The 20,295-nt window shown below is 31.0% G+C and overlaps 1 protein-coding gene across 1 annotated transcript in view; it reads right to left on the bottom strand.

Annotated features, from left to right (window-relative positions):
• The window catches only part of LOC129965908 (cytochrome P450 3A21-like), a 41,190-nt gene that overhangs the window by 1,729 nt on the left and 19,166 nt on the right, over nucleotides 1–20,295 (bottom strand). The window contains exons 5-13 of the mRNA XM_056080190.1: nucleotides 18,971–19,087; nucleotides 17,752–17,840; nucleotides 14,595–14,740; nucleotides 12,565–12,680; nucleotides 9,045–9,198; nucleotides 6,367–6,530; nucleotides 5,581–5,669; nucleotides 3,786–3,929; nucleotides 603–765 (exon numbers count right to left, since the gene is read on the bottom strand). Coding sequence (XP_055936165.1) covers nucleotides 603–765; nucleotides 3,786–3,929; nucleotides 5,581–5,669; nucleotides 6,367–6,530; nucleotides 9,045–9,198; nucleotides 12,565–12,680; nucleotides 14,595–14,740; nucleotides 17,752–17,840; nucleotides 18,971–19,087 — 1,182 coding nt within the window. The remainder of the gene's footprint in view (nucleotides 1–602; nucleotides 766–3,785; nucleotides 3,930–5,580; nucleotides 5,670–6,366; nucleotides 6,531–9,044; nucleotides 9,199–12,564; nucleotides 12,681–14,594; nucleotides 14,741–17,751; nucleotides 17,841–18,970; nucleotides 19,088–20,295) is intronic.

Here is a 20,295-nt window from a genome sequence, read left to right on the forward strand (position 1 = left end):
ATGTGCGAAAAAATTCAGAACTTAGTATAGGATCCATAATGTTTAAACTAATGAACTATAAAATATATTAAAAGCTGAAATTAAAAAATATATATAGAATATTTATCAGAGATTATCTAGAAACATATGTAGGATTAAAAAACTTAATTTTATTATTTTATATTAATCAACAGTTGATTCTAGAAAGCTCTGTGCCCGGATGACCTTGAAATAATCTCTGTCTTTTAAATAATAATATTTTATAGGTCCTCGAGAGGACACTTCAACACTTGATCACATTTAGTCGCAGAAGAGCTGAAGGTTTTTTTTTTTTTTTTTTTAATATTAGCGTATCAAGAATATTGTTCTAAATATGTCTAATAGGATCGGGAACTATATAAAAGTTTAGATTTTGTAGTTTTTCAGTAGTACAAAAAACATAAAAATAATTCCTTTGCTTCTTTAAAGCAACAGTTAGTATGAGCCTGTTTCTTATGATTCAATAATTGGTTGTTGGATTAAGAATGGATACTCTGCATAAAACAGAACAATAAATACCGATTATAAGTGCTTTCTATCAATTAATCAACGTATCTCATAAAATTCCCAGATCATGGCCTCACCTTGGTTTCTGGACATCTGAGTATCTTGAAGTTGGCGATGACGTAGACGAGACAGGTTTTGACTTCTATGAGTGCGAATCTCATTCCGATGCAATGCCGAGGGCCGTCGCCGAAGGGCAAGTAGGCATAGGGATCTCGCTTCGCGCGTTCTTCGGGCAAGAATCTGTAACAGAAATAAATAAAAAGTCACTTCAGAAAACAGAGCTTCAGAGTATCTGTCTTGTCTGAAGGTCGGTCTATTGAATTGCGACTGACTTAGATTTGAAAACCAGCGAAAGCCCCCCCCCCTCAGGATCTTTCTAATATACCCTCTCGTATCCTTCCTACTCCTTCACATAAAATTGTGAATCTTTGCAATACCGTGAACATCACAATTGCTCAGAATTTATTTTCTGAGGTCCGAATATGGCATTTTGTCCTTCATAATGAATAGAATTAATAAATGAGTTTTTGATGATCACGAAACTTTCTTTTTACGTACTTATATATGAGTAAGCAAGAGAAGTTCGCGAATTTTAGCACGCGTTTAGAAAGTAGCGCCATCTAGTGAAAAAGTCTGATACAAACTGCTCATATTCTTCCATCAATATTTATGAATATATCTAATACTAGCCATTACCCGTGACTTTGTTCGCGTGGAAATTTTGGTGTGTATGTATGAGAACTGACGGTCTGATCAAAATGCAAAGTGTCGGTCTGCTCAAAATGTAAAATGTTACCAAACCGTATCATTATAGTGTTGTTGAAAGCAAAGTTTGATATGATATAATCAAGAAACTGATTGAGAAAGGTCTACGGGAAAATTCCAACATTTATTTTTATTCTAATACCATAATGTATACAACATTAAGCCCTGTTTTGGCCCTGGGATTTCTTGATCGTCATTGTAAAAGCCAATTTTAAAGAAAATTGCAATGTCTTGAAAAAAAATGGCAAGTTGTTTGGAATAACAGGTATACGGTTAATTAAAACGCTGCCTCCTTTAGCAGCTCCTGTAATAATGGTAGCTTTTATAATATCACTTCCAAACTGATACGAAGCCTTCCTCCAGCTAAAACACGATATCTTCTTACAAAGCGTCCTTGTATGTATCCCACAACTGAAGGAGGTTTGACAGTCCGCAAGTACTCACTAAAATTGCTGAGAGAACAGAACGCCGTCTCATACCCCCGTATCCGTGACCATTCTGGTCACTGAACGGTTTGGTAGGCATGTTACGGGAATTTTATTTAATTCACAAAATATTTACAGCAGGAAAACGAAACAAAAATAACTTTTTACAGAATTTACAATTGTATAAGAAATTATATTGAGATGAGACCGTTTACATAATTTTTCAACTTAGAAATATAATTTGTAGTAATAAACGTAGAAATATAATGCTGAGAGATAAAATGTGTATAAGTATGCATATAATCTGTGTTCACTTATTTTTTATGATATAGAAGATCAGGATGCAGTTAAAAAAATCAGATGGAAAATAATTTGAGAAATGGAAATGAAGACAATCTCTGTTTGATTGAAATGTGTGACAGGAGACTGCTGTGCTTGTTTTTTCCCTTAGTCTTTTTTGGTGTGAGACTTGATGTCGAGAGCTATGGAGGCAAGAATAGGTTTCTGTTTTCACTTATAAATTTAATTATACTGTGGATTTTTTGTCGGGAAAGGAATTTGCCGGCTACTCTTTTCAGCCATTCCTGTTCATGGCTTGGTGCAGACAGGTCATCTAGCTACTTTCATAGCTCGAGCTTTATTTTTCCTCTTCGAAAGATTAGATTTGCGTTTTCTGGGCATTTCGAAAAAAGTATCAAATAATAACAAATAAAAAAAATTAAAACTAACCTAAAAAAACAATGTACTTAAATCTATAAATAAATTTATTAAAAATATACAATAAAACAAAATAGAAAATTAAGTCTGTATTTCTCTATTTTATTTATTGATCGAGTTTGAAATAGCTACAACAGTAATAAATAATACACATAATTTTTAAACTTTTAATTAAAATGAAAACACAATTGTCAACAATCAGAACACACTGCGCATACGTGAATTTTCAACGTCAGTTAGGGTAATGCAATACAGATTAGAAGTTTTTTATTTCCTTTATTCTGTTTTATCCTAATTTAAAAGCACTTCAGAATGAATCCGAAAGATCGATTCATTAACAATTTTTAATTTTAAATGCATCAAACACTAAGAAAATGAACAGAATCATTTGAAATAATCGATCGAAAATATCTTAAGCCTTGCCTCTTCAGCATGGGAAAGAAAAACAACTGAAGCCCTACTCATTTGGCGATGGGAAAATGAAGACTTTTGGCGGTAAAGTTAGTTTTTAATTAATAAAAAATTAACTATTCAATTAACCGGAACAAATAGTAGCCTATGTCCTGTTCCAGACTATAATCTATCTTTGTGCCAAATTTCATCCAATTCCGTTCAACCGTTCTGGCGTGATTGACTGACAAACATCCATCCATCCATCTATCCATCCAAACTTTCACATTTATAATAGTAGTATAGATTGCACGCCTGTTTTTCTGATCGATTCCTTTCAGTAAGGAAGTCTAATGATTCTCATAATACGAATTCCGAAAATTTCAGATATTATTAATAACCTGAACTTCAGGCAATAAACTGAAATAAAGATTAAGTAATGGAAATAATATCATCGAAAGCATTCATGTCATTAGTAATTACTTTCATTTCATTTATAGTTTTCATAAACTCTTTTGATTTAATGCTTCTTTACATTAACTTGCTAATATTTTATGAACTCTTTGTCTTCATTTATGCGTTATCCATTTTATTTCAATATTCTTGGATAATTCTATTAACTATCGAATGAGACTATATCAAACCATATCGATATTCGGAACCTTAATTTTATCGACATAATTTGGAGAAAGGCACCTAGATATACATAATTTCTACCTACGTAATTTCTGAAAAATATCTACCATCCAAGTACTGTCTATTGTCGTAGAAATTCTCTTAAAAAGCCTCCAATCATCTTTTCGGGATTATTTTGTGCCTTTTTCTCATTATTTGAAAACGTGTCATAATTTCAATAAATGTCATCAAACATTTATGGAAATTATACAAAGAAATTATACAATGAAATGTTGCTGAAGACTTTTGAAGAGTTTCTGTTTTAATCTGTTGTTAGAAATCAATAACCTGTCTGGGTCAAATTTTTCAGGATCTGGAAACAACTTCGGATCTTTATGCAGCGCATAACTTGGAATGACGATAGCCATTCCTTTGGGTACGGTTATGCCAGTGTCTCCTAACTTGCAATCTGTTTCTGTCATTCTTTCTAACCTAGGAGAAAAAGTAAGCATCTGTATTGTAGCTGTAATGTAATCTCATTGCAAAGTGATCCTATGTAAAACATGGTCAATTGTTGCTGTGGATGAATGATCTTTATTGTGTATTTTTTCTGACAACCTTCTTTCAATCCCAAACAGTCCCAGTACGATTCCTAGTGTTTAAGAACCTGTTTAGAGGGCATTTGTTTTTATGTAATTCTGACCTTTAAATTGTTCCCGTTTCCCGTTTTTATGTATGCAGTGTGTCTCAGTACAAGAGTTGCAAGCTTTTAGGAGGGGTAGGATCGTGACCCTCATGGGCCACGGTATGGATTATCTTACAGATTGAGAATCTCATTGCAATGCTGGGTTAAAGATGATTGCCATTCACGCTAGATAACATTGCAAGTGCCCTCGATTCCTGAGTTTTGCTGACGAGACTCTCTTTTACAACATTCTATATGCTTTGCTTAAATTTTATGTAGCAATATTTCTCGAAAATAGGTGTGAAAGGGACAGATGTTCCTTCAAGAGATATCGAGGAGGTTTCGTATGAAATTGAAACTGGAAAAATCGGTACATTAGATATTTTATTTAGTGAATGTATTTGACAAACTCGGTCGAAGATTTTTTAAAGAGAAAATGAGCTACGAGCTAATAGTTTTGAAATTTCTCTCGGAAATGGGTGGCGGTTGAGGGACGGGCTTTATTAATATTAATTTCATGTGATCATTGATTTAATATGAAATATAAATTGGCGAAATCGGAACTGCGTTTGTAACCCGAGGAATTATTTTTTGATTTTTTTTATATTTATTTTAAATATATAGATGATGGGCGAATAATTGGTCGTAAAAGACGGCTAATATATTTTATTTCAAATTGTCAGATTTTCTCCTTGACTGGACTGTACAGTACTAAAAGCATTTCTCTCTCTGAAATATATATAAAAAATTCCAGACCGAAGTTGTATACATAGTACGTATAAACTATTCTAATGCTCTTTTACCTTATTTACATAATAATGCTTGTAAGCTGGCCATATACCTGTAAACTGCATGCAACAACATGTATGATGAAAAAATCCCCCAAAATTCTAGACAAGGCTGACCAGTTGGCCTAGAGCTTTAAAACTTCATACATAGTCACTACAAATGGTTTTTCTTAATTTTAATTAGATTTTTAATTAAGAATTATTATAAAATGGAAAGATTTTCTTCAATAAATTCGGAATATACTATCATATATAAGCCATTTTTACACTACTTTAAAAGAAATTTAAAAAACCTTTTTAGGGCTATCAGTTTTATTTCCGTAGAATTTTTTTCTAATTTTAAAAGAATTTTCCAAAATATTATTAAGCACTTTTTCCAATAACATTCATTTTTGGTAACAATGTGTTTATATTGATGTGCGTTACAATGACATTCAATGCATTTTTTGTGCACATGTTCACAATGCTTAAATTAAGATGAAGAATATTTAATCTTAAAATATTATGGTGATATAATGTTCCTAATTAGATCTTTTAAATCGCCTTTCATTTTCCGATGAAAGATGTTATAAAATGTATGAATATTTTAAATGAACAAAGCTTAGAGCTGAAAAAGATAAGGCTTTACATTATTTTACTTCATTTTTAAACAGCAATGAAATGTTCTTACCTTGGGATCACAGGATATAGTCTCAATGTTTCTGATAATACATTGTCAAGATACTTCATTTCTTGAATTGCTTCATACGTAAGTTCTCCCTAAAATGGGTTGAGGAAAATGAGCATAAATAAAAAACAGACAAACCGAGAATTGCTCATTTTCCTTTGAATTCATTTAACGCCCCTTATATTTATTACTTAAACAACGCATCGCTCTATATTTAGATATAAAATAAATCTTTAGATATAAAATAAATTTTTAGATATAAAATAAATTTTTAGAGGAATGTTAGAAACCTTGATAGGTCATCGCCGATGAATCCATTCACTAAAAGGGTATATTTCAATTCAAATTTGAATGACACAGCATTGCTAGAGTCATTCCAATTTGAATAACTCTAACAATGTTGCAGAAATGAATGCGTTTCTAAATTTCTAAAGTAAATCATTCATTAAAATATTTTGGGGCTTTCGATCTATTTGAAGCTATCATTTGCTCTGCAGTGATATGCAAAATCTGAATTTTTCACTGTTCGGTGAGGAAGAATGTTAAAATAGAAACTGAGTCAGCCTCGGTTATGATTTTTAAATTTTTTTTTGCATATAATTTAGAATAATGGTTTTTTAAATTTATTTTCTCCATGGGATAAACTAAATTTAAAAAAAAGAAAGATCATTCCTACAAGGAACCATGATGTTGGTCACTAAGTTTTCATTCACATACAACGCTTCGTTCGTTTATCAAATCGTATAGATTGAAAGAGAGAACAAATGGTATCTAGCTCTGAAAAATGACCTCCGTTTTTTCGAGAACTTGGTGCACTTCTTCGTACATTCTCTCCTGGATCTCTGGATTCACAGCCAGAAGATATGTCGCAAAAGACAAAGTGGATGCAACTGTATCGAAGCCAGCGGTGAAAAACGAGATGCTTTGAGCAACCGCTGCGTTCAAAGAGAGATCTGCGTAAAAAAAATAAATATCAACACATTATAAACAATGTCATTATTATTCGTCGGTAAATTAGGTATAATAAATAACAAAAAAATATTCTATTATATTATTTATTACAATTTTTACAAACGTTAGGCTTCTAGAAAAATATAACTTGATTGACATTACAATTACAAGCCTCCACATACCTTTATGTTTTGCTTATTCCGCAGCTTACAATATGATATCTTTTACTGAAATGACGGCTGCTACTAAAGAGGAAAACTGTTCACTCCTTTTTCGAATGTTTTGTCTGGAATTTACACAACTACGGGCTAAGTAAGGGATACACTAGTCTGGAGGTTTTTATGATTCAGCTTACAAAATTTTGTAAGTATAAAGAGTGCGCAAATAATAATGAATAACATAAAAAAATGTATGCCGAATTTACAACAATTTATTTTGCACGTTTTATGTATAAATATTAAAGGGTAACAAATATATTTATCTTCTCTACAGTTTAGTATAATTATTCGTATATTCAGGTTGTGGAAAACTCTTCATTTATTTACATCTTTTAAAGAGCAACTGAAATTTATCTCACTACACTGTCGATATTTTTCTGCATCTTAATGATACGGACCTAAAATTTTTATGTAAGTAGTCCAAAATTTCTGCCTTTGAAGTAATAATAAGAAAAATGTGTTATACTTTGCATATGTGTACTTAAAATTTTTTATTAAAAATACCGATATTTCTTCGAGTATGCACAAAACACTCTTTAAATTTTAATGAGTTTAATAATACTTTGTCATATATTATGCAAGTTTTGTTTAACTGAATTGAAAACTCTACATTTTACAAACAAAAAACGCTGAAAAATGTGGAATATTTTAAAAAAACTCTTATACCTTCTAGAATAGGCGTTTTATTTTTAAGAAATGAATTACCCCCGGCAAATTATTAGATGTTTTAAATCTTTGTATGCTGTTATAAAATCTAATAAATAAAATCCTTCTTTTTCATCAATTTTATGGCCTGTACTTTAAATGCACCTGTGACCGAATTTTTAAGGTAAAAAAAAAGTTTATTTTTTACACCATCAAAATTGAAATAGTTCATCCAGCCTTCCTGGAGAACGCGTTTTAGAAAAAATATATATAAGTTTAGCCACAGCAAATAAAATCATCGTTGAAAGATTCAAATTGCTGCTTCTTTTCTGTGAAATGAGTAATATCCAATCATTTTCTCTTTCATCAATTTCTAATCGTTCTCTTAACTGAATCTTTACAACAAAATGTGAGTTGAAGTATGCCTTTGCATCGTTCAAATTTGAACACACTTCTGTAAGCTTTTCTGAAGAAATCTGGAAATATTTATAAATTCAGAAGTGTCTGGATGCTTTTGATCTCATAATGTTTTGCTCGTGATAACTTGATAACTTGAATAATGATACTTGATAACTTGAGTAATTGTGAACGTATTTGAACAGTGAGTAACAAGCTGCATTGAGGATAAAAAACTCCGCCGAATTCGTAGATGGACCATCCGAATTAAAGGGGGATAATTCAAAACATTTGAATTATCTCCCATAACTCCCTCACGATGGGAGATAATTCAAAACACTCTAGTTGTCACCTTATTCTAAGAATCTTCTGCCTTTTAATCTATCCATGCGAAAAATCCTCATTAGTTACATTTTTTCTCCTTATATTGCCGATTCTTAAAAAATTTAAAAAAGGAAATGATAAAGGAATGTTGTTTCTTTGTTGTTGCTTATGGCACTTATCATAAACAAGCCCGCAGACGAAAGCAGAGTTCGAACTCACAACCCCACGGATGCGAATCCAACACCCTACCAACCAGGTTATCCCGGCCCGAGAGTGAAGGGATGAAAGTATCTAATATCACAAGACAGAAGATATTTACTTTTGTACTTTTTCCACTCCGGCTTTATGCATTGTGCCAATTAGTGAATCTGGAGTAATCAAAAAGATTCCAAATAATTCCAAAAATCTTAGCTTTATCTCAGGCGTGATATCTATGGTTGAAATATTAAATTAAGACGGCGCTTCTTAATTTTTTGTGGCTCTTGCACCACCAAAACTCACATCAATCAATCAACGTTTAATGTTAATTAACGTTTTCTACTGATAAACATTGAAAATCCGATTACTACCACCACACCGCCATAGAGCAGCGGTAACCTTTAGAAAGGAAAAGTGATAACTTTAAAACACTTCTCATTCCAAGTTTCATAGTTAAATATCTGTCTCCACTAATCAAACTATCTGCTTCATTTAATTACCTTTAATAGAAACTCGTATTAAAAAGAGATCCTTAATGTCATTGTCATTACACTTAATAACGTAAACACAGAATATATCACAAAAATTATTATAGTTTTCTAAAAGAAGTAATAAAACAAATTTTCTCTTCAGTAAGAATTTCAAACATAATATTTTTTAAGAATCAGTATTCTATAAAAGCTTAAGTCTATTCTGAACCTCTCCTTTTTGCGATTCAGCATGAATCATACTTACTTTTATTAGATCCAAATTTAGGTGTTTGATACGTGCTTTCGTCGTGCCCGTAATTAGACGTGATGCTGTTTTCCTCAATTCCTTTGTCCACCTTTAGTTCTTCGGTGTCCTCCTTTAATGTGGCCATTAGAAGTTGCAAGAAATCATTTCTAGTCTAAGAAGGGAAACATACATACAATTTATCATCTGCACTTTTCGAAATAAATATTTTTGATTAACTCCAGATTTGAATTCGGTGAAAAACTCGCCATATGAATAAATGAGTCTTCGTTTCACCTTGGGGTTTAATAATAGAGCTAGAATTGTATTAGCTTCATTTCCAATACTTTTATTGTACTGTCTTTCCGCTTAATGAAACAAAGACGTTCATCAGATGGCAGGTCCATTCGGCCTGAGCCAAACCCGGACGGGAATGTATTATATGATCCATCCAAGGACGATTCGCTTTCGATGAAAATATATTTATAATCTATAATTGATGTGACATTCCTTTGTTGAATCAGCACGTGCCAAAATATACATCTCTGAGCTGAAATGAGATGATCAAAATATCTTCTTTCTGGCTATAATTTTAACAAAGAAATAATACATGCAACATAAAATGATTTAATTTCGATGGTTTACTTTTATTATTACTTTATTAATACTAATTTTTTCCACATTACATAGAGATAAAAAAATATGAGCTGTTAGCCTTTGTTCAATGCTATTGCGAATTGCAAATGGTATATTTATTTTGGTTGTGCTTTACACCTAAAAAGATTCCAGAAATTTCCAAAACACTATTCACACATTTAAATGAAGTTGGAAAAGGTACGGATAAGTGTCTTTAAAAGTACAGGTAGCTAGTGAATGGAATAGAGTCGAATGAAGCAATCGCCGCATATGTTACGCCGATTGTAACAATTTAACTGCCTGCACTCCGACAGAGAATCTGTGGACGCCTTTCGTGACAAAATGTCTCATGCATTGAAACAGGAACATTGTGGCTATTAGATACACTTGCTTGCACGACCGCAGAGAATGTGCACGCAGACCGTCTTCAATTAAAAGAAGTCTAATTGGAGAAGTTCATCATCCAGTTTTGATGCCTGAATAGCTCTCACTGTGCAGAAAGAGACACTCTTTTCTCGTGTAAAATTTCCGGAACCAGTGAACACCTACACCATGAGTGACTTCCCTCGTATTTGCCTCACAGATTTTCTCCGATTATGCGTGAAACAGTCACTTCCTCTGTTTCTAAAAGGAGGAGTTCAGAAAATTCTTTACAACTTACATCACGTACGCTGTCTGTCACACGTTTGTCGATTTTATAAGTCACTCGTGGAAAGCTCTACATTTTACTATATATCAAATAGGTCTGTTGACCTAAACAACGTCTTCCGTTTCCTTAAAATGTACTTATAACATTTCAGAGAAATATATTTTTTTTTATTTGAATGTACTGCACTCCCGTCTACTTCCTTATGCTTCTCTTAATAGTTTTAATCAAATATTTTACGAGCAATTTGAACTAAATTCAATTTTGAACTTTTCGAAAGGATTTAACCTTTAAATGCCCTAAGTTTCAAATTTGATACCGAGCTTTTAAATCGAATTGTACACTTGCAATTGGTTTGTTCTTAATATTTGGCTGTATGTATGTTACCATTACATAATATTCTTTTGAACAAAAGTTTAAAAAATAAGCGTCAATGGTCAAAATTATTCAAATAATATGACATTTTGTTTTCCCGTCGTATTGAATGAGTGCCATATTTTTAGAAAAAGGTTAGCGAAATAAATCTTTGACATATTTCATTTTTCCGAAAAATAAAAATAGTTTTAATGTATTCGAGTATCTTATTTTTACTATAATATAATTATTTTTAGAAAGATCCTGTTTTGCTTAAAGGACTGATACCTGCTTTCTTTTCGAAATAAATATATAAAATATGTATTGCGATTTTTTTTAAATTACTTTTTACCTTTGTCTGGCTACGGCAATGAACACATTATTGATATGTGTTCATTGAACATCATATATATATTTTTAATTTCATTTGGAAAATCAGGCTTCTAGGGGTTAATCTACTCACCCGTCCAAATTTGTAACATATTAATAAACTACATTACGACAGCCATTTCGAATCCCACTTCATTTTTTCTAGGATCTGCTTTTGATAATTCTTGCGATATATGAAAAACTGCCTTCCAAAGAATAAGTAATAAAATAAAAGGCACATGATTTACAACAAATCAGTCAAAATTTGATAAAAAAATAATAAGTATTTCATATGAAATTTAGGGTTATGGTTTCCCTATTGAAGAAAAATATTTGCTCCGAGAAGAGCAATGAACGAAAAGTGAACGAATTGCTCCTTATTAATAATCCTTCGTGTTTTCATTAAATTGTCATGCAACATTTATATGTTTTTGTGAAATAGGACAATAAGAAATGACGATATTGAAGAAAGAAAAGATACACTTTTTATGCTGAATACCCTTATAATTAAATCTCTCATGATGTGACGCATTTCAAAACAAAAAATATAGGCTATAAAACCATAAAAACTAATCTTTTAGATATATCTTATTTTTTAAAGTAAAGCGACATTAAATCAAATCAGATTAATGAAGGCAGGAAGAAAGGTGCCATCAAAAATCTTGACCTCACAGATGTACTGTATCAAGGAGAAGATGAGGAGGAAGGTCAGAAATTGACCACCTGTGGCTTAGGGCCAACCGCCTCGAAAAGGATGCCAATTCGGAGAATTTGTCAGTTATATGGATGGATTATGTTAAAGACAGCAGTAGGCTAAAATAAATACTGTAGATTTTGTCTCGTTCAGTGGTGGCGGTGTGATGCCACTGTGCTGTATCACAGTGCATATGAAAAGCATCATATTTACACTTGCGGCTTTCTTTTGGTGTTCAATGCAATTCAAGCTATCTAAGACGGCATTTAGACGGCTTTCTCAAGAGCCACTTTAATCATATTGCTTCACTTGGCTGTTTGTCAAGCTCATTCATATAATTGTCTATAACCAGAACAATTTTATTTTGAAAAGCTCATCAGCATCAATCCATTCATGAAAAAAAATTATCGAAATATTAATAAATATATTTTTTGCCTCTGCAGCTTGAAAACGCCTGGTCTCAACGTCCTACAAATAACGAAATATAATCCCACCTTACTAAAATTAAACTATTAGGTGAAATTCTAAATAAAAGTTATTTAACCCTTTTACTACCGACCCGGCCCAACCGGTCTTGCAAATTCTTTCCTGGAAGACCAGTTCCTGTTTCAAACCGGGCTGCAAAATGTGAAATGAGTTATCACCAAGGATGTTCTCGCTTTAAATCCTGCACATCTCTTTTGAAACAGTCACTGGTCCTCCAGGATAAAATTTATACGACCGGTTAAGTCGGCTCTTTAGTAAAAAGGTTAAAGCAGCATCGAGCAACAGAAGTCAGATAACTGAAATTTTTTCTAGTAACACCTCACAGATTTCCATGTATTTTATCTAAATCTACTTACCTGCCCAGTTTTCTTTCTCTTTTCCATAATTTGGAGAATCACTTCTCTGAAAAAAACCAGGGGCTTCGGAGAAATGATGGACACTTTGAACAATTTCGCTAACTTTGGAAACAAAACTGCAAAAATATGTACAGATTGGTTACTGAAATACGTTCCTGCCTTAAATAAATCGGATGAATGAAGCGGAAATACTAAAAAGTGGTCATTTTTACGTAAGAAACAAAATCTGAATCTAGCCGTTATCATCATTTAAATATCGGCTAACATTAAAAGTTTTATAAATACTTTGTATCCATTACTAAATTTGAACATTTCTGTTAAAAGTTCTTGATTCCTTTTTAAATAAGTTTTTTTTTTTTTTTCAATAGAATAAAATCTGAAAATCTCTCTGTTCTAATACGCTTTTGTTTTAAATAACTAACAAGACGCAAAAATTGAAAATGTTCTCATAACAGTCTCATAAATTGAAGCTAAATAATCATCAATGAAATATTTTTTTTAATTTGCCATCATACAGAGAGTATTTATACATTTTTAGAATGATTTCTAAGTCGTTTAGTTAATGTTTTAAATGTAAAGAACTATTTTTTTAAAAATAGTTAGCCTATATGAAAGCCCTTTTTCTATGTCTTTGGTCTAAGTTAGAATAATGTTTCAAGCATATATGAAAATAAGATAGTTTAGCCATTTAACGCTTTTTTTCTTAGGTGCACAGTACAGGGGACATTTAAATGATGCATCTTGATCAAGCACAGTATCTCCGATATGATAGGAAGTTTTCCAAAGAAATCTTTCACTGTCCGTTTGAACGGATATGTTCTTTACTTGCGTCAGTTTTTATCATAATTTGTGTATTTCTTCTGCTGTAAAATTTTTTATTTTAAAAATCAACTCCCTTTGGTTTCCGCACTGGATTTACGCAACTCACCATGTTTGCAGTAAATTTAAAAAATTCAGATATTTTCCTCAGTATTTTCGTTTTACACATATGTATTATTAAAAAATTTAAGTACTCCTACATATTCTAAAGTGAGAAGAAAAAGAAGATTGGCTATCTGATATACAACAGGCTGACAATATTGTAATCATAAAAAATGGAAAAGAATGAAATGAATTTACACAAACAGCAAATATTGCTGAAAAATTCGTTTTAATTAACTATCGTACTAATCAAATACAATGATCTAATGTTTTCTAAATGACTCTGTTTCAAACAATTACTTAAAAAGGTAAAATGCATTCTTTAACTAACACTCACTAAAATTATGAATATAAAGAAAGCAAGGGCAATAGCAAAAAAAATTCTTGAAAACTCCTTGTTGAGTTACTAATACTAAAAGAATTTTATATATGAAATAACATTGAAACACATGTTTGAATTCTGAATGTTTTTTAGAAGTGAAATGTCATTTGATCGAGGCTTATTTTTTTCTGAAAATACATAAGAAGGACGAGTCATTTCTAAAGATCGAAAATTTTTATGCAAATACCATTTGCGGTTCTTAAATAAGAGAACAATTTAGCATTTCAATCAAATTCAAACTCATTACTTACAGATACTCATTAAAATTTCAAACATTTATTTCAAAAGCCTAATATTCCAGTATCTTTCTTACTTGATAAGACACCTCGCATTCAACTTTTTTAGCATTTTTACAAAAAGTCCATAGAAAGTTTTATCCACTCATTTACATTTTATTAACATTTCAGAACACCTTCTTCTATTTTTTTACTAAATTATTATTATTAGTTACTTTTATAAAATGATTTTATTTATTGTTTAGCACCGCATAACTAACACCATAACTCATGCCAGAACAATCCAAACAATCAACATTCGATCAGAATTTCAGTCAATATTCTTCAATATGGGCAAAAACATTTGGCATAAATTTTTTTGAATTTAAATCCCACTGGGTGTGGAGTTGATAGATTCATCGTTTGGCGAAAAATGCACGCATGGAAATGCATAAATATAAAAATAAGAAATCGAAATAAAATCAGTCACTATCTTTTAAATGTATACTTACGGAAAATAAAAAGCTTGAATCCAAAATCCGTTGAAAATGCTTCTTTAGCAGTTTGAACAAATTGATTTTTTGTATCATTGTGAGAATCCAGTTTAACTGAAAAAGCAGCACTGGCGATAACATCCATAGCGAAGGCGCCATAAATCCTAAAATAAGAAACCGTTTCTCTCGGTTCATTCTAGATTTTTTTCAACAGTAACAAATAAAAAAATCTTTGAAATCCTTTCTCAATAACAAACTACTGTCAAGTAAATCGAAGTTAATTCCCATAAAATATGTATAAATTTCTTAAAATGAAATGTGCATCTAACACAACATATTTACACTCTTTATTTTGTTCAAAAACATTGAAACTCTTTTTATAGTCACTCTATAGGATGAATTTTAGATCCTTCAGATAATTTTTTTGCAGTTTAATGTTCATGTTCCTTATCGTTTTTTAATAGCTTTAGTTTATTCTAAACGTTTTCCACGAAATAATCAGATTTTGAGTTTATTAAGATTATTAAATAAAATCTTATTTAATATTCATTTTAAATATAACAGATCATTCCTGTTATTTTTCAACAAACAAATAAAATTACGTAGTCAAAAATTTGCAAATCATTAACAATGAATGAGCAACTCCGTTCATAACATTCAACAGCCTTGGCAAAATGGAACCGCTGAAATGACATGAGAAATCACGCGCGGTCTAGGACCATATGAATTGAACTGACAATTCGGAAAGAAAGCAGTCGAGGATTCGGAGATCCGGTTGTTTGCTAGGCACGAAATTCAACTGCAGTGAATTTCTGTTGAAGTTGCAATCTATATCGAACTGAATCCATCTTCTTTAAGACGAAATATTCTTGGCTTTCTCAAGTAAACTAACATATTCGTTCTTAGTATTGTATGTCTGTATGCTATGCGTTCGTAGACTTAAAATATTTATTAAAAGCGAAGAATCTAGGCGAATGTAAAATGACAAAATGTCTAAATCTTTGGACTAGATTTAAGTCGCTTACTCCTTTTTTTCAAATAATGAGCGTGTTTAATATTTCAGGGCGCATTCGAAATGTAATTGATTCAATCTATATGTGAAATAAATTTTTATCACTAGTGGCGTCACTGGGGGAAAAAAATCTAACAGCAATTTTAACTACGGTGTATTATTTTTATAGAATTGCTAATTTTTTCAACTATTTTCTATGAAATCTTTGTCATTCAAGAAAATATACGTTTTAAACATCTCTGTTTGGAACCAAAAGTACATCTTTCTATAGATGAGACATTTCTGGCATGGTTTTACTGAAGATTTTTCAAAAGTGGAGTAAAATTTTGATTGCTTTATTTCCAATTTTCCGTTTTATAGCAGAAGAGTTGGAGTAAAATATACACTTTCACAGACTTATTCTATTCGAATTTGTAAGTTTATGAGTTTATTTTTAAGCTAATAATAAACGAAACAGTCAAAACTGATTGAATATTGAAATATTCAATCAGAAAATTGATACTAAAACCAAATTGATAGTGAAACCAAATATTAAAAATTTAGTATTTATTTAAACTTTAGCGTTTTGTATTCAAAATATTAGCCAAATGTATGTTTTTATCTTTGTAAGTGGCTTTCATATTATTTTTTTAATAAAAAAAAAAACGGCATCTAAAATATCCATCAAGTAAAATGCGTATTTTCATAATAGGGAGAATAATTTAAGTTTAATTATGTTCCGTATTTGAGAAGTTCAATAGCCTTTAAAAATAAGGAACATAACCCTAATAATGAATTTCTTCAAGAAAAATTAGTCACAGGTATAATTCTTCAGGTTAAAATCAGAAAGACTGGATTAGAAACGCAAAACATTTATTTCTAATTTTTGATTCCACAACTTTTGACCGTCTCAGAAGAAAAATACTTTATCCCTCGCACAGTTTCATTGTTTATATTTTCCTTCAACTTGCATCTAAACTGCCTCCTACCTAAGCTACAGTTAAGTTTATGGAATCTTAATTTTTTTTTTAACTAAGATTTCAGTTTTACTTAAGAAAATTTTAGGAATAACTTTCTTAGAAAAAAAATTTTCAGGGATTCCGCTAAATTATTTGTCTATGATGCATTTGAAAAATGTAATTTTTCAGTGTATGAAACAAACAAACATCTCTAAAAGAGTTCATTTCCAAAATATGTGAATATATGCTAATATTGCTGTGTAGTCAACATAAAATATTTTTTGTTATTGTTATTTCGAATGCAGTGCTCCATAATAACAGTCTGAGAATATTCTCAGAACAATGAACCTTTCCATATAAGAATTTCCCACTGTAGATTAAATTAAATATTTTCGATTTATCCGAACAACTCTAGTAATATGAGTGACAGAGTACAGTTATAGTTTAGTTATATTAACGTCCCGATTTAAAGCAACCCTAGGGCTATTTTGGGCGAACTCATAATTTTGAGCCGTGGTCAAATGACGAGACCACACCTGAGCTGGCACTCCCTCTCCAAACTTCCACACCACACAAGCGGGAGGGCGTTTGACCCCGACAGATTTAACGTGCCCAGATCCGCTTACACTGCGGTTCTTCGGTGGAATCGGGACTCGGACCTGACTATATAATTGACAGAATAACTCAAGATTCTGAGCCATATCCATATATATGAAAGAATGAAATTCAAAGATATCCATAATCCTAATTTAGGAAAGCAAGGCAGTCAAATTTCATTCAAGAAGCGACAGAAATAAATGTGAAGGTGAATTAAGGACAACATTCTTAAGATTCAAAATTCCCACTTCAATAAAAATCGAAATCCAGCCAAATATTACCGAATCGAAATTTAATTTAAATATAAAAGAAAATTTTTGTATTGATGAAAATATAGAGTTACTGTTTGTGCGTGCATGTAAGGGCATTTCTCTAATTATATAAACATAAATTTCATTTCAACAAAAGGACTATGTATAAAAATAATAAGGAATAAAAAGAGTTAAATATTATAAGAAATAAAATAATAACATAATTCTGAATCATTATATAAAAATTAAAAGATTTCAGAATCTTTAACAAAATACGAAAGAATAATTAGCATCTTTTCTAAATCAAATCTTTTCATTGGAATTTTAAATTATTCTTCAGAACTAAGTTAATTACAAAATAGATATCAACTGCTTACAATTTAGCTTGAAAGGGTTTTCCACTTTTTGCAGTTGTTCTGAAATTTTCAGTTGCTGTCTGTCCGCACTCCTTTATTATATCTATCATCTAAAGGGAAGAAAAAATGTATTAATGATTACAATAAGAATGTTTAGACAATGAAATTTCGAAATGCATCTAAATGAAATTTCGCCTTATATATATGACCTTAATTTTGTCGAAACATGACTGATGAAATTTGTTAAGCATGCATAAAAATTAAGCGTATTCCATAATTTCTCTGTTAATTAGATATTTTTTCTGACTTCTGTTTATTATTTTAAAAAGAATCGTTTTCCGTTTAAGATAAACATTTTTTATTCGTTTTATATTTTAAATTTGATTTGCCAATGAAAAATTCCCAATATTGGAAAGATGTTTGTCAGTATATTACTAAAATATTTTTTATTATCCCCAAATTCTGTTTTGTAAGGAAAGAGGAGAATGCTCTTTGATCTACATTCAAAATCATTCATTAAATCTGCGAAGGAAAAATATTACCATGGAAAGTTCTAATATTTAGCTTTTAATTCAACTTAAAACTTCCTAAAATGATATAAAGTACTCAACAACAAAAAAAAATTGCCTAAACCTTGTCGCTTTTCTCTCAATTTTTAATTTTTTCAGTGATAAATTGTGCGATCGCTTCTCATTTTAGTTACAGTTCTGGCTTCAGTTTTATATTTCACTTCAGACTTCCTGCTTTATATTTATCTAGCTTCCAATATCAGTTTCAAAAATCTCAAAAATTAAAATTTTAATCCCATGATAAATAAAAATATCTATTTGATCATCACTTCAGTATTAATTGCAAAACTTGTTCTAATTATTTTTAAATAAAACTCGAGGGTTTTTAGAAATTTGGATATTTTGGGATTATAGAACGCCTCAGAAAGAGATGATTTGCTACCTTAATAGTGATCTTCTTAATTATCTTTTTTTTTTTTTTTTTTTTTTTTTACAGTTGGTACTAGATAGTCAGGAATGGATTTTACCGCATAAAATTCTGCCAAAATACAATTTATTGGGAAATATTGATAAATAATTATGCTGAAACTGAAAGATAAATCGTCATCAGAAACGACGATTAGACATACAGCATGATAGATATCTACAAAGCTTAATAAATTTTCTCAGTATAATATTTATTTCATTAAAGTAATTTTCAATAAATTTATGATGAATGAAAATTGCATTACTCTTTTTATTTTCCCTGTAGTGAAAGCTGGCGTCAGTATGTTTCGCACTCGCTTCCATTCATCGCCATGCAGTACGAACAGCATCGCGTCCACAATGGAATCGCCATTCTTGAAAGACTAAAATGAGAATAGATAAAAAAAATGGAATCTAGTTTAGTTTAGTTTTATTAATGTTTCGTTTTAAAGCATCACTATAGCTATTTTAGGACGGACATCGTAATTTTAAACAGCAGTCAGGTGACGAGACGACATCTGAGCTGGCACCTCCCTCTCAAAACTTCCACGTCACACTAGCGGAAAGAAGTTTGGCCCCGAAGGATTTGATAAATTTAGTTTCAAAGGAATAAAATAATGAACTGCCATACAGATTATTTTATAGAGATATATAATTTGATTAATTTTGCCCTTAATCAGAATTCTTATTCACGATGAAAAGCAAATTAAGAAAATAATTTAAAAAGTCAGCGATTTCTTTTAATTTTTTAAAAAGTAAATTGTTGTATTTGAACATTGTGCAAACTTTAATGTCTTCTTTTGTAATCGTTCAGAGAATTTAATTTTATATGTTTTAGTTGCCTTAATATTGGATACGAAATTCAACTTAATTGTATAATGATATTTGATGTGTGCAGTAAACTAAATTATGCTAAAAAACGAGGGATTCTTGTTGTTGTTTTTTTAACATTTTTAATTAATATGAATTGATTCATAGTAAGTCAAGCTATAATTTTTGTTATTTATATTTATTTCAAATATAGTTTAATTATTCAAAAGATATGCTCTCTCTCTCTCTCTCTCTGCTTGCTTTTATCACTACTGTCCATCTGCTTTAATAACTGAGCTTCTTTATTTGCTTCAGAAAACGTGGTCACGTTATTACCTGTTAAAATAGAGAAACCTATTACCATGACTTCAATTTTTCCAAATTCTTTTTAAAGAATTTAAAAATTTAGTAATTTGCTCAAAAGAGAGGGGGAGGAGGTCACTGTGCTTTTGTAGCAAGATCTCGAATTAAAGGTTCGAAGTTCGGAACCTAATTTCATCAAAGATTCGCCACTGTGCGCTAGTGTGATTTAGGCTAACTCTGGTGGTTGAGGTCAAGTGTCTTTCCAGGTTTATATGAAAGCCTGGAGAAGAGCTAAGGGCTCTAATACCAACCTCGTCATCTAATAAAGCTTTATAGATCTCTCATTCTACTTCAAAACAAGTCATCAGCATAGCGTAACTAAATTTAAAAAATAGACTCTACTGACGTTTCATCAGTTACCACCTTTCAACTTTTTAGAGCGGCAAACGTATTTGAGTACGGTTGGGTAATACTCTTT

Source organism: Argiope bruennichi, chromosome 1 (genome assembly GCF_947563725.1).
Source record: "Argiope bruennichi chromosome 1, qqArgBrue1.1, whole genome shotgun sequence".
Taxonomy (NCBI): domain Eukaryota; kingdom Metazoa; phylum Arthropoda; class Arachnida; order Araneae; family Araneidae; genus Argiope; species Argiope bruennichi.